Below are 27,122 nucleotides of genomic sequence, written 5' to 3' on the forward strand. Positions count from 1 at the left end.
GCTGGATTGTTAAATGTTTATTTTAGTATTTTGAGTGCTTGGTAATGTTTTTATTTAGACAGAACTCCAATTGGCTTCTGTGAGAACTTTGTTTGACAGTTTTATGACTCATATGTCCCTTTTTTATGGTATTAAAATGTTATTATGGTGAAGGCTGTAGCACTGATTCATGATCCATTTAGTGTATAGTGAATGAATTGTACAGTCTGAGTAGAGGTTCATTTCAGCCATGTGGCTTTAATTTGTTCTTGCGTTTGAGTCAAAGCACTGGAGAGTGCCAAATCCTGTCTTCATCTTTTTGCTCCCCCTAAATATCAAGCACATACTTAGAACTTACAGGTTGATTCCCACAGGACTTATTTTATAACCCGTTAAAAAGTGTGGAAGGTTTCTGTTGACTTAAGTGAGTTTTTAGGTCAAATCCACTGTGTATTAGCTCTTTCTGAGATCTAGGCTTGGTTTTATGGGGTGTGAGTATAAAATACAGAAATCTGTGTTAATAAACCCGAAGGACCTTGGTTCTTTCTGTGAACCAAGCAATTCTAAAAGAAAATAGATATAATGCTTATTTTGTTGATTTTAGTTCACTTGGACTGGCATGAAATTCTAGTTGAACTGAGAATTTTGATGTGTGGTTTGCATCTGTAAAATGAGAATAATGAAGTTTTTCTCTGGAGCGCATCTATGATAAAGGTGCTTCATGATGGCTAGATGTGGTCATTTATAGGAGTGAATGAATGGGCTTTTATGACTGATGAATAAAAGGAACTAAGCGAAAGCAATTCAGTTTGTGTTAGAAATGCATTTAACCCTTTTGCTAAATTATTTTGTATAGGTAACTCAAGCTGTAGGAAGCGTAGGGATGTCACAGGTTTCACAGAAGACTGCTGCAGAAACAACACCATTGAAGGAACAGGTAGTAGTTAAACAATCCAGACAGGAGTTGCCCCCACCACCACCCCCAAAGAAAAGGCAAATCCCAGGGGACAGTGGAGCAAAGAAAAAGTAAGTATGTCATTGCCATTTTTCCTTGCTCACTAGGTACTACACAGACTCATGTCTCTTGGTCTTGACTTCTGCTTCTTCTTTTAGGCAAGTGAGGAATACTTAAGTTGAGGTTGGGTTTGTGGGGTGGGAAGGAAACGTTAAGTACAGCCTTGTTTTCAGAGCAACAGAAAGCCTGCAGCTTCCATTAATTTCAAAGGGAAATGAGGGTGTTTTGTTTCTCAAAAAAGCAAGTCTTCAGTCCTTTGTACCTCAGTTCTTTTGCTGAAGGATAGAATTAATTATATTTACTTTCTTGCGGAAAAACATCTTCTCACCTTTGGTTAAGAAATGTGAAAGTGCCAAGTATTTTGATTTATTTATTATTTATTTCTAATCGCCATAAAATATATAGGAGAAATGGGAGAAACTGCACAAAAAAGGCTCAGAAACCTATTCCATCTCCCTGGTATTTAGTAATAAGCACAATATTGCAGTGATGTCTCCTTTCACAAGTGTATCTCGAGTGGCTGACTGATTTGCATGTATAGAATCATAGAATGGCTTAGGTTGGAAGGGACCTTAAAGATCACCTAGTTCCAACCCCCCTGCCATGGGCAGGGACACCTTCGACTAGATTGGGTTTCTCAGAGCCCTGTCCACCCTGGCCTTGAACACTGCCAGGGATGGGGCATCCACAGCTTCTCTGGGCAACCTGTTCCAGTGTCTCACCACCCTCACAGTAAAGAACTCCTTCCTAATATCTAATCTGAATCTATACTCTTTCAGTTTAAAACCATTACTTCTCATCCTATCACTATACTCCCTGATAAAGAGCCCCTCCCCATCTCTCCTGTAGGCCCTCTTTAACTATTGGAAGGCTGCTGTAAGGTCTCCCCCGAACTTTCTCTTCTCTAGGCTAAACAGTATTTAATAACATGTTGCAGTGCCTTTATTAAATAGCATACCTAAAACTAAAGAGGTTGTTTCAAGATAAATTAAGAAAGTAAATTCTGTATACTCATCATTCTGCTTTTTGTGCGTTCCTGAGAAAATGCTCATTTCTTTGAGGTGTTGCTAGTTTAAACCTTTGGTAGGTCATCTAGGGAGAGGACAGAGGGCTGCATCAAGAGCAGGGAGTTGCTGTGCTAGGTGATGTGTGTTCGCACAGTGAAGAAGAGTTGTTCTCTTCATTTTTCTGGAGGAGGAATGGAGGTTTGAAGGGGTGGGGAACTTGTCCAAACCCTCTTGAGGACCCTGGTCTGATCCTCTGAGCCCTGCTGGGAGTGGGGTGTGCATGCGGGTGTCCCAGGGCAGTAACGCAGTTGACAACCCATCTGTCCCTTCTCTGTGTGTGTCTCTTGAGTTGTAGAAACTATTTTAGACTTTGAAAGCAAAAGTGATTTGATCCTTTGCCTTTTTTCCTGGAGTTAAAACTGTATTAAGGACAGAGTCAGTTAAAATAGGTTAAACTTTCTGATGCTTTTGCCTGATCCCAATTACTTATGTTGAAACCAACAAATGGCCAGTAACTAGAATTTTGCAGGCTTTCCAATGAAAACTTTGAGTGACTAACAGTGACTTCTGCGTTTGTTGGTAGGCTGTTATTCCATGTTAGGATTTCCACTGTGTTAAGTAGTATAATTGTAATAAATAACTGTCGTCTGTATAGTATATCTATCCTTCTCTCAAGTTCTGTACAGTAGTGGTTAATTTGGGAGGTTTTTTTGGGGGGTTGGTGTTTTTTTGTTTGTTTGTCTTTTGGTCGTGGTGGGTTGTAGCTTAGAGGTTTTAGGCATAAGAAAGTTATGTTAGTATAGACGTGTCCAACTGTAGCCAAAAATATAAAGCTATAAGCTAATCTTTAGTCAGCCAAGCGTTCAAAAAGGTTTGTCCACTGTCACTGCCATGAGTGCGTAAGCTGCTAGCTTTTTCTTCAGACTAAATAGTTGCAGACTTTTACGAAATCTAGAACTGTCTGGTTCCTGAGGTTTAGTTTATTACTTTCAAAATACTCAGCATTGAGAGATATATATTCTGTGACGTATTAAAAGAAACAGTAATAGTCTGCATGAAGATATGTGTAAAAAAAAAAAATTAAGAAATAAATTGTACCATGCATTCTCAATTTGTTCCCAAAGGCTAATACCATGGACATAAATTTTACTATGGCAGGTTTTTGAAAGTCTGTGTCTGTCCTACCGCCTGTAAGTAGTAATATGAGAAACATGACTCTTGTGTGCAGCCTTGCTGTTTTGGAATTGAGTAATGTGCTGAACTTTAAAACTTCTTTTTTTTAAAGACAGAGTGACTGAATAAGGAAAAATGACCAAAAAAAAAAAAAAAATTCTGCCCTTTTAAACCAGGTTTGAGGCTGAAAGTGCTGAGCTCTTGAACTGGATTTCAAAATCAAAATCCGCCATTCAGGCCACAGACATCAAAGAGTACAAGAAGATGAGGGAGACTTCAAACATGAAAGAAAAGTTGAAGGTAAAATGGGGAGATAGAGAGTGTTCCGCTGAAATAGTATATTTTGTCTCTAAGCTGGCTGTCAGCTGGAGGTGTGGGCTGATCTGCATGCTTCGTGGGGATTAAGTCCTTTAGTTAAATAGTTTCAGATCTGGACGTATGTGGAGATCTCTGACCAGCTGGACACAAACTTCTGATGTTGGGTTGCCCAGTCCACAGGAAATTTTAAAAACATGTATGACTGATGTCTCCTCAGGATTAGTATCTTTTCCACTAAGCAGCATATTTTGACTTCATGTTTCACAGTTGGAGATGGACTTGACTGACACCACTTTTATAGTTTTGGCAGAGATGGGCCAGTGGGCTGCTCAGAGACCCCTTGAATCATGCTGTGACACTCTGCACACACTATACCGCCCAGGGTCCAAAGTGGTCTGTTTTTAATAAAGTTAGGACACATTGCTGTTTGCTCTATTAATTTTGAAGAAAACCTGATAGTTACAACTCATGTATGGTATTACTGACATGAAAGACAGAATACATAATTTTACAGGATCCTGTGGGAGCCATGAAATAAACATTTTATCTTCTATTCCTTCTGTTTCAGGAATGTATTCTTGCCTCTTTTGGTCCTGAGCATGTTTTGTTAATGAAGGCTTACTGGAGCTTTAGCAGGACCTGAACCTGCTTTTGAAATCAAAGACAATACTTAAAAATATTTATAAGGAGCCTCCTTCTCAGTGCTGTAGTGCAAAACGGTGCCAGTAGGAATGTTTGGAATGGCAGTACTGTTGGAAATAAAACCCAAAACAACCCTCCCAATAATTTATTTATAGATCTTTATGAATGTTTGTAGTCCTTTATAAAATAGGCTCCAAGACGAACACCAGGTTCCCATGAACAGCACTGTTTTTAAATGATTGGGCTCTAAGTGGGTAGGACAGTGTTCTTCCCAACGGTACAAATGAATGCATGCTTCTTCTGAATTTACTGGAGCAAGTCTAAACCAGAGTCCTTGGACATTAGTTTCAAAAAGACTTTAATTTGGAGGTGCTTTGTTGTAATCGCAGAGGGTATTGAAGTTGTGGCCTTGTGGAACTCATCTTTCCTCTGTGGATGTATTCTAGCTCTTGGCTTGCACAGGAACATTCAGCAATATGTATGACTTGAGGGAGGAACTTGTTTCTTTAAATGTCTTGGTAGTCGCGTAGGATCTCCCTCACCATTTCTTTATGACGGAGAGTGAAGCACTAGAGCTTATGAGAGTGGATTACTAGTATGCTGTAGTTCTTGCTAGCTGGACTTCTAGGGAACAGGTGGTTTTTCCCTTCTACTGGAAACCTCAGCAGACACTGTAGAGGCAAAGGGACTATTTAAAAAAGGTCTTTTCTCCACTGATTCCGATTAAATAATTACAATTTTTGATCACAGGTGACTTGTTTTAGCTGGTGTCCCAGTATCTGATTTCACACAGCAGGATTGTTAACCCTTTTAACAATATTTTATTCCTGGTGGTGGTGTACTAGTCTTTTGCTTGTCTGGTACTTGTGAGAACTAACTCCTTTTGCATTTGTTTTCTGAACAAACGGTGCTAACATGCATCTTAGAAGTTGCTGTATCCAAGAAAAATGGAATGTGTTTTGGGTAGTAGTGGGAAAATACGTGTTACCAAGGGGTTGGGAGGGAAGTCAAGAAAAATGACCCTCTCTGAAACTGTGTTCTTTTGGGGTTCACTTTGTAGGTGATAGAAAAAGAAAAGGTTGAAAAAAGCCAAAAGTTAGATGAACTGAAACGAAGTGGACATATTCTTTTGGATCAAATGGGAAAGGGTAAGCAGCTTGAAGGTTTTTCTGTTTTGTGATTTAATCAGATGGGTAGCTGGGAAATAATACTGAGATATGCTATCTCCGGTTAGGCATTGCAACATATTCCTTCCCTCTCCCTCCATTTTCTTTTCTTCAGAGACACTGGTCATTGTTACTGTTACTAGTTATTGATATGTGTTTTGTTTCTATCACAGCTTATAGAAAAGCAATATTAATATTCTTTGCTTAATGTGTGTGTGTTCAGTTGCAACCTTTTAAGGGTTATTTTTATTGAAATAGAAATAATTTCTTGAAACGGCAGTAACATGCTTTTGGGGGAAGGAGTTGGTTTAATTTTAAATTGTGTGGAGATATTAAATATAAAATTTTAAAATATAACTGCCTTAAAGAAGTGGAAATTTTGAAACCAAATTTAGGCTTGATAAATGTGTGTATATCTCTCTTTACAGAAATAGAGAAAACTATGAATAAAAACTGGCAGTGTGTTTTGATGATACAGTCACAATTTATGGCTCAAAGGCAAGAGAGAAGCCTACATGCTTGAGATAATGATTGATTGTCAATTAAAACACTTATCCCTGGAAACTTATAATTAACGTCAGTGAAAGTTGAATCTTTAAACCTTGCCAAAGTCTTGTTTCATAATATGACAAAACTCCATCAGTGAAATGTGACTTTCTACGTAAGAGCTGTTCATATCATCTGGAGACAGTCTTTTAGATCTGCTATGCACTTAGCTTCTGGTGAAGTTGCTATGACTGGTAGCATTTTGACAGGTGAAAGGGTGGTGTCACTGTCCTGCATACTGACCAGCATCCCTTTTGGAAAATGCTGATTTTCATTGAATTTCCCAATTGTCACATTTTTTGCCACCCAGCCCCTTTGCCCGGATGCCCCAGTCTGCTAAACATCTCCAGTCCTCCCCTCCCTGCCTACTACAGCTGAAGCTTTTTACAGTGGGTGCCATTGCCCTGAAGCTGATGGCTGGAAGCCAATGATTTGACCTGGGGTTGGGGTTATAAAAACTTGCAGCTGTTCGTTGTCTTCAAACCTGGATAGAGATCTTCCCTCCTTCCCTCTCTCCCTCCCTCCCTCCCTCCCTCTCTCTCTCTTTTATAAACCTGTCCAGCTCTGATAGGTCATGGCTGCAAAACCAGTATCTGTTGATCATAACGAGCAATGCGTAGTTCAAAAACTGGTTTTGTAGAAGCAAAAAATAAGATACAGAAATTGCTTCCTAATTGTTTGCCATCTTAAGGTTTGCGATCAGTAGGAAATAGCCAATCTACAGCCCATGGCTTTGTTAGGGTCTGCTAGTATGTTTTGTCCCGCTTAGAATGACAGCCCGTGTCTCCAAAACTGGGCCCAGCTACACCTGTGTGGAATAATGCACAGCACTGGCATGCACGTGTATACATCCATTTCTGTCTTGGGGTGTGTGCAGGCAGTGACTGATCATTGTGTGCATGCTCCTCTTAGGTGGCTGGTTGCAGCTGGTGTGCTTCCATATTGCAGGTGTGCCAAGTGTGTGGCCAGTGTGTGAAGCACAGGGAGGATCTATGGAGCGGAACCTTCAAGTGCCCTTGCAGAAGCTGGCTGGCTGCCCTAGACCTGGGCTCCACTTGTGCTAAAGCAGTGCAGCCAACAGACCCCTCTGAACCTCCTCCTTACACCCTGATTGAAATGACAGAACTGTTAAGTTCAAGTGACCCCAATATGCGTTATCAAAAGAAGGTGGTACCTTGAAAGAGAATCTGCATCAGAAACTTACAATGGCAAAAAAGTACTGCTGAATGCACGTTGCACTGGAATTTCTTCATATATAGCAAAATTGTCAATTACTTCTGGCACTTGAGGAAATAAAAGAACAAGGAATGGGTGGGAGGTCTGTTCGCTTCTGCTGCTGCATCCTCAAGTAATGCATTGATTTGTCAAAAAGATGGTGTAGCAAGTGCTTTATGTAGTCACTGTGAGTGCAGAATAACCTTGTGTTTTGTCGTGTTGCTTTTGTAGCTATTCATATTACCTAGTTATTAATCTTGTCTGCATGCAATGTGGCATTGTTAGCCATTGCTCCCTCTCTCTCCCAGACCGACAGGACTTCCATCTACATTTTCAATGCATTTATTGCTGCCGTCCAATTTGCTGCTTTCCTTCTTCTTTGTGGAGTCTAGAATCATTTAGAAAGACAAATTCATCGGAAGCCTACTTAAATGAAGCTTATTTTAATAAAATCTACATATCAACATTTAGACACAAATCATGATGGTGAAGAGAGTCATGATAGTCAAGAGTCAACTCATCGTTATAAATTTGAATGTTATCAAAGGGAAAGAACGGAGCTGCAATATCTCACTCTTCATTTTACTATTAATGTGGAAATAAAAAACTGAAGCACTGTTAGTAATAAGTACAGTTTTATGGATAGTGGACTTGGAATCAAAGCTTTTTACATGTTAAGGCAAATGTGTGCCTATATCCGAAGAGAGGAAAGGTTAAATGCCTGTTAATCAAAATGTGTTGCAGTTAATCTAACAATAATTTATATAATCTTTTTAGAGGGACTTTCTGCAGTGGATATAAAAAGTGTGATGGAGAAAATATTGTCAGGGTGGAAAGATGTGGTTCAACTTCTGGAAGAAGTGGCCAGAAAGATAAAGTACCAGGAAGATATAAATGCTTACTTTAAGGAAATGAGCGAGCTTGAGAAGACTGTAATTGAGAAGGATAGCTGGCTTAAAAATGACGCTTCTTCAGCATCCCAGCCCTCAGCAGTCCTGAAAGACTTATGTCAGGTAAGCCTGGCAAAACTTGTTAATTTTGATTGGAAGCTGTTAGGAGCACAGGATACCCCACAGGAGTTTAGCCTAGTCAGTAATAAGGTAACTCAAAATTTGAGGCATCCAGGGTGCCAGATTTGACTGGAAAATTTTGGTACCTGTGTAACAGGAGAACTTTAACGTTGTTGCCCTAGTAATGTGGAGGAGCTGTGCTGCAATAGCTTACTAAAATCTTTGTGTTATCAAGGCAAGTGTGAGATTTGGTTTTGGTTTTAATCTTTCACAGCGGGAGTTAACTCATCTTGTAAGTCTGAGTTCACGGCTGGAACACCTGAAAGCCACCTGCAAGTCACTCACCTCTCAGCCCATGCCTCCAAACTTCATTCAGGAGAGCTTGAATGGTTTTCTTGATCACTTCAAGTCGACTCGTCAGAAACTAGAGGAATGTCACCAGCGGCTGAAGAAAGGTAAAAAAAAAAAAAAACAAAAAACAAACCAAAAAAAAACCCCACCCAACCATATTTTTTTTTTCTTAACATAAGCCCTCCTGATACTTGTGTTCTGATGTTTTTTGTTGCTTTGAGCCGATTGAAAACTCACTGAATTCTGGTAGAGTTTTCCTACTGATTCGGGAGGCTTTGGGTCAGGCTGACAAAATCTTTTTATTCACCTGAGAGAATATTTTTATTACCTCCTCTGTGCACGCTACAAAATATATCGTTCCATGGTGTTAAAAGAGATTATGCAAGAATGCAACATTCCTGAAACTACATTTAAGGAATTAGCAAAACATATTTAAGGTGGATAATTACAGTTTGAAAAGCTGTATGTCTCTGGCACTTACAGAAATAAATAATAATACTAGAAATGAAAAATGGAAGATTAAGAGAACCTTGTAAAACTGAAGTGTGCATGTGAAATTTATTCTTTTTCACAGCTTTGAGCACATTAGTCATACATAATTCCTTTTGGAAACTTCATCTTTGAAGGGATTTGGAATCTGGCTTGCTTTTCAGGCACTTTCTACTTGGGTTTTTGTTGCGTTAAAAATTTCATTATGAGCATTCAAACCAGTCATGCTGGCTTCTAAAGGATTTTAAATGTAGTGCACAAAATATGTAGCTCTGTTAATATTTTACAGCTGAATAGCAAGAGCACAGATGTATAAGAAGATTCGTTTTCCTTAGTTTTCGTTTTGTTTGAGGAATTCAAGGAAGCGTTTTGCTACCAGCCCCAAATGGAAGAGCATTAACACTTTATTCTGTGTGTGATAAAAATAGGCTCAATTACTAAATTGTTAGGCCATCTATATAATGTGTTGCACAAGACCTGCATGGTTTGATTATATCCAGGCAGAAAACTGTACGAATAACATACCTGTCTGCCATGCTCAAATTACAGGGTGTGCTTGCATTCTTACTGTGAGGAATGATTATTTTATGACTGTTCTGAGTTCATGTACTTTTGAATAATTTTATTGGTATTGTGTATTTTGGTAATTATTACATGATGTGACAAAAATACTCCTTATATTTTCATGCCACACGTCACTTGAGGGGTTATTAGTATATTTGAACCAGTTATTACTCGGTGAAAACACCTTGTATATCATAATATGTTAAATTTGTATTTTTTATATTTTTTGAATGATAATTTCTCTGCAGATTGTGTATTGCTAAAGAGCAGAGGGAAATGTCAGTTGAAGGTTTCAGTTGTTTATTTACAGCATAGTTTTAATTTAATTTAAGAACTTCAGAGCCATATAACAGGGAGAAACAACTGGTGGTGGCGCTTGAGCATGTGTGAACTTGGCAGGCTTTGACTGACAGAAGTCCAGCTCCTTTCACGGCTCTTCTTTGAGCCTCTGAAAATTCCCTGATAGAGTGGTACTCAGCTCCATCTCTACGGGCATTTTTTATGGGAATTGTGACTTAATTTTTGTGTCAATGGGAGACTATTTTAACTATTTTCTTCTCCTTCAGGATTTGCTGTAGTTTAGTGACAATGCACCTATTTGCTTTTTACTGAATTCCTCCCTGTCCCCCCTAAATTGATCCTGGCTTTTTGAGAAGCGGAAGCTAGATAACCGATTCTCTCTAGAAATGTTGACTCATTCCTTAGTTATAAATGGTGTGACAGTTCTGACAGTAAGCTGTTGAAAAGCTACCTGGTGAGTCAGAACAAGGCTTAGATTAACTTTCGCTTGTGGCAGTGATGAAATTGCTTAGGAATCCAAGGCCAGAGAATGTGCATACCACAGTACGGGTCTTACAACCAAAATCCTGTTTGCTGCAGTTTTCTAAATTTGACGTTTTCATTCTGAAATGCCAGAGTGAGGTGCTGCCTCCTGCCTGGGATTCCACAGAGGGCTGGCTCGTGCAAAATCCAAGATGCAGTCAAAGATTGCAAGCAGATACTCCATCTAAACCTTAATTATCTTTTCAGTCTTCCCAGATAATGTCTCTGATCTGGCAACAGGCTGAAAGCTGCTGGTTTTATATATATTTGTGTGTATGTGTGTAGTTATATAAAAATGAAAAAAAAAAAAACCAAACCCAAACCCCATACTCTACTTCTACACTAATATATATTTTATGTATGTGTGTTTATATATAAAATACTAGCTTACATAGTTACTATAGTGTGTGTATTTAACTTTATATGTAATATATAGCTATTATATTTGCTATACTTTATATTCTGTATATAGTAGCTATCTGTGTCTTTATATGTAATATATAGCTATTATATTTGCTATACTTTATATTCTGTATATAGTAGCTATCTGTGTGTCTGCATATAAATAGTAGCTCTGTCTAAAACTTTTTAAAATGAAAAATACTAAATTGTGGGGATTTAGGCATGCAAAAACAGAAGTACTATTGATTCCACTGCCCTGCCCACCCCAAGAGATTTAGGTGATTAAGTGTATAAGAAAACTCTAAAAATGGGATTGGGGTTTTTATTTTTTTTGGGGGGGGGGGGGTATTTTAATCGTATATTTATTATTATATTCTATATAATACCTATTTATATATTATATATATTTCATATTCTTTTTAAGGAAAAAACATTGCCATCAGCTGGAGAGTTTTTTAGCTCTTGGAAGGTCTCAGGAGGATTCAGTGTACAAGTATATCTCACATGATTTCTTGTTTCTAAATGATTCTGATAACTCTGATTACGTTCACATCTCTTATAATTTGGGTCTCGTGTCTATTTCCTTGCCTTGTATTTTGTTCCATTGCTCTTTTAAACGATACCAGAGGCAGAAAGCCAGCCGAGCCAGGACTACGTGGACTCCCTGCAGCGGCTGAAGGACACGCTGAGCGAGCTGGAGCGCAAGCAGCAGTCCATCGTCAGTGGGCTGAGCGACCCCAGTAAGGTTGAGAGGGCCCTGCAGCAGGCAAAGGTAACTCTTAACCTTTGCGCCGAAGCGAGGGAGTTCTTACTCTGCTACTCTCGCCCTCCTTTCTCCTGCCTTGTTGTCAGTCGGGTAACCAAAACGCTACTCGGAGGGAAGCTGGTCAGGGAGCGGTGTGCGGAAGCGGCCTCTGGGGACTGCGTGCTGGAAGCTGGGTCGCCACAGGCGCTGAGGGACGTGTCCGGGCGAGGGCTGGGTATCTGAGCCTGCAGACTTCACAGCTTCTCTTGCTGCCTGTGCCAGGAGGTGAGGCCAAGAGAGCTGGGACTGCTTGGCGGCGGGAAGAGGAGGCTCTGAGGGATCTCCTCTGAAGTGCTGCAGCGCCTCAGACCACCTTGGCCGCTTCCTCGGGCTCTCTCCAGTGTGCCCATGTCTCTCTCGTGCTGAGGAGCCCTGGGAGCATTTCCCTCCTAGGAGCTTGGTTGGATCGGGTTTGGTGACCCGACCCAATGTCTGCTCCTTTGCCGCTGAGCACAGGTGTGAGGAAAGCCGGGAGCCAGGGCCTGCCCTTCCCTCCCTTGGGAGCTGCTTTTCCGTTCTCCCTGCCTGAGCTGCACCGCAGCCACCCGGCAGCCGTGCCCGTGCCCGGCCTGCTCGGGCCTGCTGTCCTGGGGGGCCGTGTCCCTCCCCTGCGGCTGTTTGGGCTCCCTGACCCTGCCTCTGCCCTCCCGGTGAGGCTGTGGTGTGCAGGCCTGTAACGCTCTCCTTCGAGCACTGGGTGTAGCCTGGCCAGACGTGGGGTGCCTGCCTGCTTAAACTGTCCCTGAGCTTCAGCTGGTCAACAAATCCATCCCGTTTCATCCTGCTCGCCTGTTCGGAAGGAGTAAGTGTAGTCCTGTGGCCTCCAAATTGCCTTTCAAAGGGAAACAGTGCTTGCAAGCCATAAAGGTAATTGATGCACAAATTTAGTCCAGGAGAAATGATATTTTGTTTCCTATGATGAGCCTATAAAGGCTACATAAAGAAAATCTATGGATGACAGTTGCCTTGTAAATACTGGTTACTGGGACAGGGCTGGAGTGAGAGGGGAGAGAGTCATGCATCTCCACTACTTGGGTTTTTGGGGGTTTTGTTTTGTTTTCTTTTAAAAAACCATAGACAAATAATTCCTGCCCCCTCCACTGTCCCCCACTGCTTTTTTGGAATCATGCTTAATTCAGGAACCTGTATTTTTCCCTGTGTGGTGACATGAGAGGGCTGCAGGTAACTCTGGAGGAGCCCTTGAACTCCAGTTGCTGGGTGGGGAGAGGCTGTGTCTGTCTTTCTATGCTTCTCTATTCAGCAGAGAGGGAGCAACTAGGTATTTTTAAAAGACCAGTAAACAGGGGTATTAGTGCTTTGTTTTTTTGAACCACCAGATTAAAACAAGTTCCAAGTTCTTTGGTTTTCTCTTTTAATGTTGCCTCAGTATTGTTTAAAGTTGGCAGAGATTTTTTCTGGTCCATATGCTGGCTGAACTGCAATGGCATTTAGTCTTTGGAGGCCTGTCTTTTTGTACTTCTGCCCAAATCCCTCCTCCCCCTTTTCTTCAGAGACTAATTAACCTGAAAGGACATACCATGCCAGTGTAGGAGCTTTAAAGAGTGTGATGGGAGATGGGAACAAACCGTAGATGATGAGCTGCTTGTGGACCTGGGATTGTCCAGCTCCTTCTTCTGCACTGTAGCAGGCACTGAGAAGTGCTTCAGGCATAGACCTGAGGAAGGGATTGACTCGGTCTGCAGCCCACCGCACAGAAAGCTCTTGTTTGCAGAAACGTATATCCTCTTCCCAGTCTCATTGCTACCTCACTACCTGTTAGTTATTAGAGGAAATGGTACACTTTATCCTGTTTATTTCTCAATTTTACTTTGTATTTACAGGAACATACACATACCGAAAAGAAGATTTTTCCTCAGTAAAATACAGTAAAATACATGCACACACATCCCATGTGCATATTACATGTATATACTAACAAAGTTAAATTAATGAAATTAGTAATGGTTTCATGTGTTCATTCCAAATTTCTCTCAAAAAAACAATTTTAAGCAAGATAACCAAAATGACCAGTTTAATGAAGTGGCGGCATTTTTCATGTCTTGGCTTATATCTTCAGCTGTTATTTTACCTTAATATTAGGAAATTAGCTATTTCAGCTCAAGTGACTCTTCATATCAGCAATGTCATAGTGAATATATCCAGATTGTATCCTCCCTGTATTTCAGCTGGAAGAGTAGCTTTCAAAACTGAAGTATTCAGAGCTTTTATTGTAGCTAGATGTTATAATAATTTTACTTTACAAAACTTGGAAGGACACACTCAGCCTGTTTGTGTGGGCTTTATTGTTTGTTTTCTTTTTTAAAAAAATATATATATTTGTGGAGACGATGAAAACACTGAGGTCCTGGTATGTCTACAATGCAGTGTAGTGTAGCCATTGCTTTGCTAACTTGAGTGCCAGTACTGCACAGCACAGGAGAGGCGTAGGTGCCTGGGTGCGTTTAGCTATGTGGCCAAGCTTTACCACCCATTCTGTAATCTCTGCTACTGCACCAGTAGAGCAGCTGAAGGTTTTGCTGCTTAAAAGGTTGTTTGGACATCTCTGCTGCAATAACTGCAGTAACTGGAATATCAGTCATCACTGAATCTGTGCTCTGCACAGCAAAACCTTTGGTGTACTTGCACTTGCATGTTCAGTGTGTACCTGTTGTATGGCTAATACTGGAAGCAGGCATATTTTACATATATTTTTTCTTTTTTCTTTTTTTTTTTTCTTTCCATTGTAGACGGTTTGTGAGACACTGGAAGCCCAGAAGTCCAGGGTAGATAAACTTGCTGAAGAAACAAAGGCTTTGGAGAAACATGCTTCTTTGGATATAAAAAAGGTCTACATGCAAGAGTTCAAGCATGTGCAGGGACACTGGGACAAGTTAAAGCTCAAGATTTGCAAAGATGTTAAACTACTGGAGGAAATTACATCCAAGTTGAGAGTATTTGAGGTAAAATGAAAGCATTCTTTTGTTACATAATTCAGATGTTTCAGAGCCCTTTCTTTCCCTGTGTTCCTGCAGGAGTCTAGATAATAACTCATTGAGAAGTGAAATGCTGATGGGCTGCTAGTCTGGCAGAGGCTGGAAGCATATGTGGTGTATTTGCAGCAGGGTAGCAGAGGACTTTTAACACACCCAGGATATCATAGAATCATAGAATCGTTTAGGTTGGAAAAGACCTTTAAGATCATCCAGTCCAACTATTAACCTAATGTTACCAAGTCCACCACTAAACCAATTAAAGGTAGAGTAGCAATTTCATGTTTCCTGGCTTGGTGGCTGGATTATTTATAATGGACGTAAAAACTAGGAATCATGAAGATTCGAAGGGACCTCTAAGATCATCATTCCAATCATCAACCCAACACCACCATGCCTACTAAACCATGTCCCAAAGTGCCACATCTACCTGTTTTTTTGAACGCTTCCAGGGATGGTGACTGCAGCACCTCTCTGGGCAGCCTGCTGTAATGCTTGACCACTCTTTCCATGAAGAAATGTTTCCTAATATCCAATCTAAACTTCCTCTGGTGCAACTTGAGGCCATTTCCTCTTGTCCTATCGCTAACTACTTGGGAGAAGAGACCAACACTCACCTCACTACAACCTCCTTTCAGGTAGTTGTAGAGAGCGATAAGGTCTCCCCTCAGCCTCCTCTTCTCCAGACTAAACAGTTGGATCCCACCAGTTCCCTCAGCCGCTCCTCATAAGGCCTGTGCTCCAGACCCTTCACCAGCCTTGTTGCCCTTCTCTGAACACGCTCCAGCACCTCAGTGTCTTTCTTGTATTGAGGGGCCCAAAACTGGACACAGTATTCGAAGTGTGACTTCACCAGTGCCAAGTACAGGGGCACAATCACCTCCCTGCTCCTGCTGGCCACACTATTCCTGATACAAGCCAGGATGCTGTTGGCCTTCTTGGCCACCTGGGCACACTGCTGGCTCATGTTCAGCTGGCTGTCTATCAACACCCCCAGGTCCTTTTCTGCCAGGCAGCTTTCCAGCCACTCTTCCCCAAGCCTGTAGAGTTGCATGGGGTTGTTGTGACCCAAGTGCAGGACCCGACACTTGGCCTTGTTAAACCTCATACAATTGGCCTAGGCCCATCAGTCCAGCCTGTCCAGGTCCCTGCAGGGCCATCCTACCCTCCAGCAGATCGACACTCCCACACAGTTTGGTGTCATCTGCAAACTTACTGAGGGTGCACTCAATCCCCTTATCCAGATCATCGATAAAGATATTAAAGACTGCCCCCAAAACAGAGCCCTGGGGAACACCGCTCATGACCGGCCACCAACTGGACTTAACTCCATTCACCACAACTCTCTGGGCTCGGCCACCCAGCCAATTTTTTACCCAGTGAAGAGTACGCCATTCCAAGCCATGAGCTGCCAGCTTCCCAAGGAGAATTCTGTGGGAGACTATGTCAAAGGCTTTGCTGAAGTTCAGGTAGATGATGTCCACAGCCTTTCCTTCATCCACCAGGTCATAGAAGGAGATCAGGTTGGTCAAGCAGGACCTGCCTTTCATGAACCCATGCTGGTTGGGCCCAATCCCCTGGTTGGCCTGCACTTGCCTGTTGAGTTCACTCAATATGAACTGCTCCATAATCTTTCCTGGCACCGAGGTCAGGCTGACAGGCCTGTAGTTCCCCGGGTCCTCCTTCCAGCCCTTCTTGTAGATGGGTGTCACATTGGCAAGCCTCCAGTCATCAGGCACTTCCCCTGTTAACCAGGACTGCTGATAGATAATGGAGAGTGGCTTGGCAAGCTCCTCCGCCAGCTCCCTCAGTACTCTTGGGTGGATCCCATCTGGCCCCATAGACTTGTGAGTGCCCAGGTGACATAGCAGGTCGTTAACTGCTTCCTCCTGGATTATGGGGGCTCCATTCTGCTCCCTGTCCCTGTCTGCCAGCTCAGGGGGCTGAAAACCCTGGGGATAACTGGTCTGGCTATTAAAGACAGAGGCAAAGAAGGCATTAAGCACCTCAGCCTTTTCCTTGTCCTCGGTGACAATGTTCCCTCCCGCATCCAGCAGAGGATGGAGGTTCTCCTTGGCTCTCAGTTATTCTCTCTCTCTATTATTTTATCTTCTAATAGAATTACTTTTCATTTAAAATTAGCATTCCACCTCTTTCAATACCAGAAGCAAAAGTTATGCTGAAGTCAAGGGTATGTCAGCTGTGCTGTTGAAGGCTTGATCCCACCAGTGGCTGACTGCCCTCTCTTGTGGTTGGTGTCAGGTGCCCAATGCCTTACTAGTTTGACATCTAAAATTGAAATTCCATACCTGCTACAGAAAACCTGCTCCTTCAGGTGGGTTTTCTGTCAACAGTAATAAAGAATTAGTACAGCCTGTTAAAAAATGAAATAAAGAAAATGTTTAGGTATAGCGAGTTTTCCAGTTCCAGCAGATGGCCTCTGAATGTCAGGAAGGAGACTTAAAGAATTAAGATTAATCGGCACTCTTACATACATATGTAGATTTTTTTTTTTAAATACACACACACAAACGAAATCCTGCATAACAGAAAATCCCAATGCTTTAAAAATGAAGGGATTAAAAGCAAGGGTATTTAAAGGGTATTTAGATGTTTAACCCATTGATAAAGAGGGGAGAGATAAGTGCTTAAATAACTTAGCCGAGGTTGACTCAGTATTTACTGGTTAGATGCGTTTCTTTGTGTTTGCTTTAAGTCCCTTCTCTAGGCCATTTATATTCCTCTGGGGAGAGGGAAAAAATAATGAAAAATAAATATATCGTGATTTAGCCCATAGCAATATTATTGTGACTCAAAAGTTAAGTAGGCACTAACCATTTTTCAGTATCAGTTTGAAAAGTATAAGCTGATTAGAGCAGTATAAAAGCCCAAATATAGTGCCCTTTTTTTTTCCAAGAGTAATGTTTAACTAGACTTTAAATACGTTTCATATTATTTTCATATTACATTTTAAACTATAAAAAGCCAGAAGGTGCTTTTAGAGATTCTCTGTCTCTTGGGATGAATGCACATGTGCATTAGCTAACAGAAATCTGTATTTTCACATGCATTAAACATATTTTAATTTGTGGAATTATTTACATTCTTTTCCATTTAACAGAGTATGTATCACACAATTTATAAACATAAGCAACTTGCTGCATGCACCCTCTTCAGAACATTGGTGCCATGCTACCACTTTTCCCCAAAAGTTTCTTTCAATTTTGCTCTCTTCTCCCTCTGAAGCAGAAAACTGTTCTTTTATTTGATAGTCGATTCAAACTTCAGACTAAGTGGCTTTGGGGATTGTTTTATATTTTAAGCCGGACTGGATCTTTAATGACTACTTAAGTATAGACACATGTTTAAACTGAAATTTATATTAGTAAGGCCATGTAATTCCCTGCTCATTGCAGAGGGGTTGGGCTAGATGACCTCTAAAGGTCCCTTCAAACCCAAAGCATTCTATGATTCTGTGATTCTAATTGACTAGCATAATGTTGCAGTGAAAGTTGGACAAGCCGTTGCTGATTATGTTTCAGAAGTAGTAAAAGCCTCTGTGGTTTTTTTTTGTTGTGGGTTTTTTTTGGGGGGGGGGGGTAGGGACCAAACCACAAACCTGGAAGAAGTCATAGTGGTGGTAACAGATTGTAACTAAATGACAATTAAGAGCAGAGTGCACACCCATGCTCCCATGAAAAGTTTTACTTGGGGAAAAAGGCTGGAGGGAAAAACTTGCTCCTGCTTGTAAAGTGTTATTCACTAATTATTTGCTCCTAGCAGTGTGTGTGTGGGACGTGTGTGTATGAATACCATAGGTATGGTAGTCCAGTCTAGGCTAGTGAACTTATAAATGGAAGCCATGAACCAACTTATAAATAGGAGGAGGCATTCCAGGTTTTCAGAGGGAAAATGTGTATTTTTTTTAAATAACACTTCTGTGTAATACTGTTAGGCTGTATTACCTGAAGCATAAAGATAAAAGCTGTCGTGTGTCGTTCCCCCCCCAACCCCTTAAAAAAACATGTTCAGGAATATGTGTACTTGTGCACCTACATTTGAAAGAGTTTCTGCTTTCAGTCTGGTGCCTTCAAACCCATCCTTCCGTAGCTACTTGCAGCAGCCTGTGGGATGATGTGGAGCTGTGGAAGAGCTGATGCTGCTGGTCAGCAGGAGCTGACTGCACAAAGTGAGCTGGCTTGTACAGGAGCCTAAAACAAATTAACTTCTAAGGCTTAGCCAAGCCTTTGGTGATTACTTTCCAGTGACCATCTCCTCAATAATTTTTCTCCTGACTTTGACCTAAATGTACAATATCCCACCATGTCTCATTCTCTTCCCTTCCCTCTCTTTCTGGTTACACTTATTAGTTATTTAGCATGACAGAATAAGTAGTCTGCATGTAAGCCTGCCTCAGTGTCCTTTGTGCAACAACTTTCTATCAGTCTTGTTCTTCAAATGATTGCAGCTTTCCAGTTGACTTGATTATCTGTAGCTACACTGAGCAAGACCTACTTATCTCATCAGTTTTAGCATTTTTTTCTCTCTTAATTTCTTGTAAGTGCAGAACTCTTCTTCTGCACTTGAATCATGTTCATTTGAGTGGTCTGTGCATGTACTTACTTTCCTAAATCACAGCTGTAACTGGGTGAAGAATGGCTCCTGAAAACTGACATTCTGTCTCATGTTTCGCTGAAAGTAGGGTACACATGTGCAGTATTAACACGGCAGGTTTTTATTTAGTAATCAATTATTCAGTTTTTTCAGTCAAAGGTGAAGTGCCCTGTTCTCCACAGCTGTCCAAAGTGATGTTGGTACCACCATGGATGAAAGATGTGGATTTTTATGCCTGTGGGAGTTTTGAAGAGCTATGGAGAGCAGAGCATTGAAGCTGTGTGCTGCTGTATAGATCTGAGAACAGAATTCTGTCCTGAATGAGATGTTAAAAACTTTCCTGTTACCTTAAAAAGAAGTACAGAAGCTGAAAAAGAAATTAAAGCAGAAGAAACAATGGAAGTAATTATTAAATAGTTGAAAATGGAAGAAATATGTAGTGGTGCTATCTGTAGAAATATGGGGCTTACAGTGGGGGTGTTTTCTCATGAACCGAACTTTTAAGTACATGGTTCCTGTGTTTTCTAAATGTTTCATAAAGCTGTCAGTGGATGGACAGTCATGTATTTATATTCTCTGATTTTTTCCTTTTGAAGGAGTGGTACTAATCTCTGCAGAGATTTTTGTAGTCTAGCACTGTATGAATAAAAATGAGAATGTGGAGCAAGTTGAATAAAAATGTTGTGGGTGGCATTGGACAGGTCAGGATAGAACTTGCACTGCAAGAAAGATTGATGCAGGAGACTGGATACATGGTCCTGGTGCAGACACTGAACGGGCCGGTACTGGAGATGTGATAACCAGAGACACAAAATTAATTTGGAGAATGGCTGGGCAGTATCTCCTTGGTTAAGAGTGGAGATGAAGCATCTGGCTATTAAAGGAAAAAAAAAAAAGAAAAGTGGGTGAGGAAAAAACAAAAAAAGGAGCAAGTGGATGGCAACCTTTGGAGAACGTGTGGTCATATGCAACTACACACAAGTGTTGATTTATTTTTAATGGTGGTGGTTGGTTTTTTTTCCCCAGTTCACCTTTAAAAACTGGTGTTTCCCAAAACAGCACTCCTTACATTTAGGTTTTTGAAAAGAAACTGAACGTAAGTATTCTCATTTTAACAGTGAGCAGACAAGTGAACACTGCTTCAAATGTCCTTGTTAGTCTGATGAGCAAGTCAGTGGCAGATCTGCCTGTGAGTCCAGCTGCTCAGGTGGCCCTTCTGTGATTTGAGATGTGACAGAGGCTCCCCCAAGCTGACAACACGTGCATTAGTGAAATGATCTGTGTTTTACTGTGAGACTGTCTGTAATAGTCATGTGACAGGAAAAGTAGACAAGCCTCATTTTATCGTTTTTGCATCTTGTATTTTCTAGAAGAACATTTCTGTATGTTGTATTCTCTGTTATCATACCTCTAATAATGCGTGGCTTGATGTGTCTTTGATAATGTATCACCTTCAGTTCTTCTATTTTTTCATCTACTGCATGGCTGTACATCATGTGGTTTTTCTAGGAGAGAACAAGTTAAAATTCAGCACATTTGATCTTTGTTTCTGCCTGGGATAGATTTTAGAAACCGATCCAGTGTTCTAGTTTGTGTCTAAAAATTGTGAGCTCTTGTACATCAACAGTCTACACTGGGTATTTGACCATTGGTAATTATTTGCCTGTGCAGTGCAGGAGCATTTACTTCATTAAACTTCTGTAGGCTTGGCTTGTGATTCAGCAAGTTATTTAAATGTGTGCCTAACTTTGTGAGTAATCCCATTTAATTCACTTCAGCTACTTCTTATATAAGTAGCTTACTGTAAGCAAGCTAAATTAGGTATATGCTAAAATGCCTTGTCAAATGGCAGCCTTTATAAATATGTATTTTTTTACATTAAGCCATGGTTCACTGTTAGGCCTCCTGGGGTCTGTTTTTTGGAAAATGATTTTCAGGCTAATCAGCTGCAGGAAATTCCCCCAAAATGGAAAAGGAATGAAGAAAATGTCATGACTTCGACCTCTAATGGTAGCATTGGCCTAAAAATAAACATGATCTTAGTCTAACGGGTTTTCATTAGTGCAGACATTTTTTGAGAAGCAGTGTGTAACACATTGATCTTGAAAGAACTGTTATTGCAAGGTTTTTAAGGAAACAAAGTGTGTGCTTTCCTCCTTGGTGACATGCAGAGTAGAAGGTGAAGCTGATGAGCTTTGACTCGGCTTCTCAATAACAGTGCTCTGTGATGATGATTGTGCCAGAATGAAAAGATGCCATCTATTAAAAAACCCAACCAAACAGTAAAAAAATGTTGATTAAAGAAAGTCCAACTATATTATTAAAAAATGGCAATCATATAACTCAGTTGAACCAGGACAAGGAAAAACTTTCTCCGTGCTCTAAGTTCGTGATGGTTTTGTTTGTAAGGGTGACTGGGAACATCCACAATTGCATGGGAAGGAGATGACAACCCTCCTGTCCCTCTCCCCACCTGCCTCATCATGGATATAAGGCAACTGCTAAATGTTAGGTCAGATAACCCTCAAATTTTGTAGGTATTTACTTTTTCCCTGCGCATTGCTCTAGTGAGTACAGTAGCTGCTATTAGCCTCAAACAGCTAGATTTTTTTTTTTTTTAGTGGTTAGTCTAATCCTCTGTGGTATTTTCCTTTTATGCCTGTGTTTCTCTGTAAGACGAATGGCTTTCCCAGCATAGCTTCTACCTGTCAAGTATGTTTAGCACTACTCCATCCTCTTCTCCCTACGTATACTTCTATAGGGCCCTCTATTTTTCTTGGAGTGCAGTATGTCTCTCGAATGAGTGTGGTGAACGCAGTCATACATGATTTCTGTTCTCAGAAAAATGCTATTCCCAGCCTTCAGCCAGGTCCTTCATGTGAAGGGTAACCACATAATTTTTGAAGCCGTGCTTGCCTCCTTATTTGATCCCATGTTTCTGTGTGATAGCCTGGAGCAGCACAGCCTCAATCAAACCATGCTGTGGCATGGATGGGAGAATATCACTATTGTGAACTGAATTCTCTTATAAGTCTGAGAACAGAGAAATTGTAGGGGGTCGGAGGGACACGACCAAACAAACCAACCCAAAAATTAAACCAAAGGTGGTCTGATTCAAAACCAAGGCAATGCTAGCAGCTTGCAGAATGTATTTTTGACACTGCTAGAAGCTGAAATGCAACAGCCATACTTTCTTCATCACAGTATTATCAACTCTTCATTACTGTATTTGATTTAGGCTGATTTAAAAGTCGTTCAGAAGTGGATGGACGGTGTGAAAGACTTCTTAATGACAGAAAAGGCTGTTCAAGGAGATACTGAAGGACTTCAAAGACAACTTGGCCAGTGCACAGTGAGTTTTGTGCTTTTAAGGAATCTTTTGAAATAAATAATGACTAGCATCTCTTCTTTATTATTTTGTGTGTATTATTAAATATTGTCCCTGGCATATTCCATAAAGCCTGTCGGAAAAATTGTCTTATCTTTCTTCAGGGCACATTTTAATTGGTTTCTTGTGTGTAGCCATAACACTTTGTACTTTTCGAAGGTCTTCGCCATATTTACAAGTACTCATCTACAAGTTGACATTATTTCCTCTGAAAATGTTTATATATTTTTCCCAATTTTGTGATAAGGGAATTGAACCTGTGAATGAAAAGTGCTTTCTGCATTAAACCCCCCAGGGGAAGAAAAATAACAAGCAAATAACTCTGATGAAACTCCTAGGGTTTAGGAATTGTATGTGTCTTACAAGTAAGATTCCTTCCTAGCTAGTGGCACATAATGATCACAGATGGAATTTCATCTTATAGTAAGTAATTACAGTGTACTTTCAAACGTTTGTTTCTGGAAGAATAATACAAGTCTGAGGTATGCCAGAAACATCAGGGTATTTAGTGCACGCAGTCTTCAAACTTGCATTGTTCCAGTGCTGACATTTGGCATGTGAGAATGTTTGCGCAAACTGTATTTTGTTTTTCAGTTGCATAGTTCTGATGTTTTGGGGCACTGAAGGATTGTTTTAAACAGTCTGGTATTGAACACAGCATCAATCTGCTTTTTTTATTAAAGTTTCTCTGGAATAATTAAAAATTACAAGATTATGGGTATCCTATAAATTTATGTAATGTCTTGCTAAAGAAGAGCGTTCATTTTCTCTGATGTGTGCTCAGATGTTTGTCAATGAAATGGAGACGACTGAACCATCACTGAAAGAGATGAAAGAAGTAGAGTCTTCTTTAAGAGCTCAGCCTATTGCAAGCATAAATACTTGGGCAAAGTCTAGGCTAGTAGACTGCCAGACTCAGTGGGAGAAACTGAGTAAACAGGTGAGTTCTTTATATGTTGCTAGTGCTTGCTTGTTAGTGCAGCTGTTTGTTCTGTTGTGTGGCATTGGTAGGATAGTGAAAGCAGTGAAACAGTGGGATGAGTATGTTTTACTTGTTCCACTGTCAGAGTGGCTGAAATCCAACTTGGCCCAGTCAGTCCTTCAGAAGTGCAACTAGGTAAGGGGATACCTGGGCAACAGTAGTTTTGTTTGAATACATGCACTTCTTGATACCTAACTGGAAGGAGCGCAGTGAACTCTTTAATTGTAACTAAAAATTAATTTGTTCACTTTGCCTCATGCTGCTCTTTCTGGGGTAGGTGGGAGGGAAGGATGACCTTTCTGTTCTGTTGTTCCTGAAATCCGGAATATTATTCTGGCCCTGTGTAATTTCTGCCTGCTTCCAAGCAGCTTTAAAAAATAAATACCTATAAATAGACTACCACTTCAGTCTAGTGTATTTGGTTGTTTGTTTTGGGTGGAAGCTTTCTGCTGTCTGTACAAACATAATTCTTTAGTTTCAATGCCTGGTGAGGATCTGTGTTGGAGAACCTTGCTGTTGATATGGAATCCAGATTGCCTGGGCTGTGGAAAGAAGCAAGGCCTGAAGGGTGTTTTAGTGCTCTGTATAAAGATCTATCTAACTGTATGATACTTGTGTTTAGAAGAGGTTTTTCCTCTGTCTGAATTTTTCCAGGGACTGTTACCAATTTACATGCAACAAGGGAAAAAAGGGTCATTTTCCTCCTTCCCTCACCTCTAGATTTTGTTGATCTCCTAAAAAGGGAGCATGAAGTCATGTGTGTGTATGTAAAAGTCTTTTGTTAATTAAAAAGGCCTGAAAATGTTTTGCTAGTAAAATGTTTTGACAAAGATTTGTGGTTTTTCACATATACAAGGACATTTAAGTAACAAAACTGGTGTTTCTTTTTCCACCTTGGATTCTAGATTGTTAGTCAGAAAAATCGCCTGTCTGAAAGTCAGGAAAAAGCTGTAAATCTGAAGAAGGATTTGGCAGAGATGCAAGAATGGATGACCCAAGCTGAAGAAGAATATTTGGAGAAAGATTTTGAATACAAGTCCCCTGAAGAGCTAGAGAATGCGGTGGAGGAAATGAAGGTCAGGAATACCAGGTCATTGTAGAGACCTGATTAAAGAGAAACAAAACTTAATGGCTTTGGGGGGGTTGACCTTTTGTGGAACTATTATCTGTGTGGAAAGGAGCTCAGGTTATGACAAGATTAGCGGTATTTTTCAGCTTTGCTGTGTGGAATTTTTGTTTTTAAAGCATAAACTATAAAAGCAGATGTTCTGTTTGGCCATGAGGGGTAGGGATTTCATAATGAATAGCAGCTTGCCCAGCTGTTGAGGCAGGCTTGCTATGTATAGCATATGAAACACTAAGAGTATGGAAACTTATTGCAGGAGATGAAACTTATTGCAGGAGATGAAACCTGAGAAAGAAAGAAAAGGTGATATATACCTGTCTAAATTAGTGGCTGTGAAAACATATAGTTCTACTTCTAGTTGTTGGGCTTCAGTTTCTTGTCCCCTAGATATAGCAACTCCATATTTAGAAAAGCAGTTTAAAACAGTTCTGTTGTAAGGTTACCTTGTGTTCCTCATCTGTTGCAAACAGTGATGTTGATCCCTGCTTCTCTAATTTTGGGACTGGTGGCCAAAAAATGGAGATGAAGGAGCTATTTTTTGTCTCATTTTAAATTACCAGTTGAATAGATAATTTTCTTGGATGTATGTACAGGGTAAACAATAATTCTCTCTGCTTTTAAATCTGAGAGTTCAGGCATATCTTCGCAAACATTTTGACTTGCATGCACATTCTTTAATTTAAATGAGTATCCACTACACTGTTACTCGATAGAGCATAAAATAAAGAATTTTTTCTCCCTTACAAATGCTTTGACAAATCTATTTGAAGTTTTGAATTGTTCTTTTTGAACGGGCTTTCTGAAGCAGTCTTTAACAAGTGTTTTAATATGCCCTTTGAAGCCATTTGAGATCACATAGTCTGACAGCCTGCTGAACACAAGCCAAGACAAGAAAGAACCCTCTTTTCATTGGCAAATCTGAGAGACTTTGAGCACATTTACCTTTGTCAAATCCAGATTATATTCTGTACTTTTAAATTTGGCAGATATGTCAGTGAGCCAGTAAGCTTACTGTAACACTTGCATATCCTCTTTCATTTGCAGTAAGAATATTATGCTGGGATTACTTTTAGGGCTGGGAATGAACACTCTCTGCATATTTGACCAGGAGCATTTTTGCATAAGGTTTTGGAAAACTTTTGAGCTTGCCTAATTCTGCTCTCATTTGAACAGAGAGTGGAACTCCTGCTGACATTTGAAGGGGAAGGTTTAAGACGAGGCTAGGTGGTTTTTGATAATCCTGCCATAAAATAATGTGTTCCCCAGATTTTCCATTCTTTGCCCTTCCATTAACTGGCATTTTTTTTTTATTGCCTTACATTTAGAAGACATCTCGAACAATATGTGCAGCAATAATGCTGTCATGTATTAAATTCTACCATAAAGTGCAGTGCCTTATATATCAGAGGTACTTCAACTTCATAAAACTGTTCTTGAAACCTGAAAAGAAACAGATATGGAACAGTCTCTATTTCTGGAGCCATCTACTTGTCTCAACAGAGACAGGCTCGGACTGGTCTGCGTGATCTATCTTCCAGCAGAATTATTCTGGTTGTCCTTTTTGCATGTTCTTCTAGCGCACCCAATAGCTGTGGGAGAGGTCCCAACTTTGTAGTTGCACATGTCCCAGATAATTACGTCATCTTTCCTGGATAACTTTGGGAGATAGTTACTGAGCTCTGAGACTCATAACTTCTGTAAATTCACCCTACCTTTTTCTCCCGATATGCTTGTTTTTAAGCAAACCTCTTTTTCCTTTTTTTTTCTGGTTCATTTCTCTTTTTTATATCTGTGTGCTAGTGTATAAATAGTACTGAACTTGATCTTTTTTGGTTTGAGTCATGGATTTTTAATGAACAAACCAAAAAATGGTAAATCTGTATGTTTAATAAAATAAGATTTTTCAATGCTTACTAACATAATCTGAATTCCATGCAAGTTAGTGCCATATCTTGTTGTGCTCAGACCCAAGAATACTTTGGCAGCAACACTTCCAAGGTTAAACTGCTGATCTTTGGTTTGAGTGGTAAATAGCTGACTGTATGGCAATTGAGGGCTGATCGTGTAATACGTTTCTTTGGGTAGAGAGCGAAGGAGGATGTGTTGCAGAAAGAGGTGCGGGTGAAGATTCTCAAAGACAACATCAAGATGTTGGCCACCAAAGTGCCGTCTAGTGGTCAGGACCTGGCAACTGAGCTGAATGTTGTACTGGAGAACTACCAGCTACTGTGCAATCGGATTCGGGGGAAATGCCACACTTTGGAGGTAAGAAAGATAGCTCTCAGCTTAGTAAAACGGAGGCAGGTGGCACAAGAAGAATGGAGAAGGACACTGGAAGTGTCCAATTTTGTCACTCAATCCAGTAGCTTCAGCATAAATGCATTTTGCTGTGGCTCCTTTCCAAGATTACTTTCCCTTGAGATGGCATCCTTGGAATCCATGAGACACCATCTAACTTTGCTTTATAATCTGTATTGTAATCAACACTTGTGCAAGCAAGTAACCTCATCTCACAGCT

General features: G+C 40.5%; 1 protein-coding gene across 1 annotated transcript in view; it reads left to right on the forward strand.

The window, feature by feature from the left end:
* UTRN (utrophin) overlaps positions 1-27,122 on the forward strand; it is a 408,114-nt gene that overhangs the window by 106,867 nt on the left and 274,125 nt on the right. Inside the window, exons 16-26 of the mRNA XM_075707799.1 lie at positions 836-1,005; positions 3,351-3,474; positions 5,195-5,282; positions 7,839-8,074; positions 8,346-8,526; positions 11,326-11,471; positions 14,252-14,464; positions 22,347-22,460; positions 23,281-23,436; positions 24,384-24,554; positions 26,690-26,869. Of these exons, the coding sequence (XP_075563914.1) occupies positions 836-1,005; positions 3,351-3,474; positions 5,195-5,282; positions 7,839-8,074; positions 8,346-8,526; positions 11,326-11,471; positions 14,252-14,464; positions 22,347-22,460; positions 23,281-23,436; positions 24,384-24,554; positions 26,690-26,869 (1,779 nt within the window). The remainder of the gene's footprint in view (positions 1-835; positions 1,006-3,350; positions 3,475-5,194; positions 5,283-7,838; positions 8,075-8,345; positions 8,527-11,325; positions 11,472-14,251; positions 14,465-22,346; positions 22,461-23,280; positions 23,437-24,383; positions 24,555-26,689; positions 26,870-27,122) is intronic.

The sequence above is a fragment of the Pelecanus crispus genome, chromosome 3 (assembly GCF_030463565.1).
Source record: "Pelecanus crispus isolate bPelCri1 chromosome 3, bPelCri1.pri, whole genome shotgun sequence".
In the NCBI taxonomy this organism is placed as follows: domain Eukaryota; kingdom Metazoa; phylum Chordata; class Aves; order Pelecaniformes; family Pelecanidae; genus Pelecanus; species Pelecanus crispus.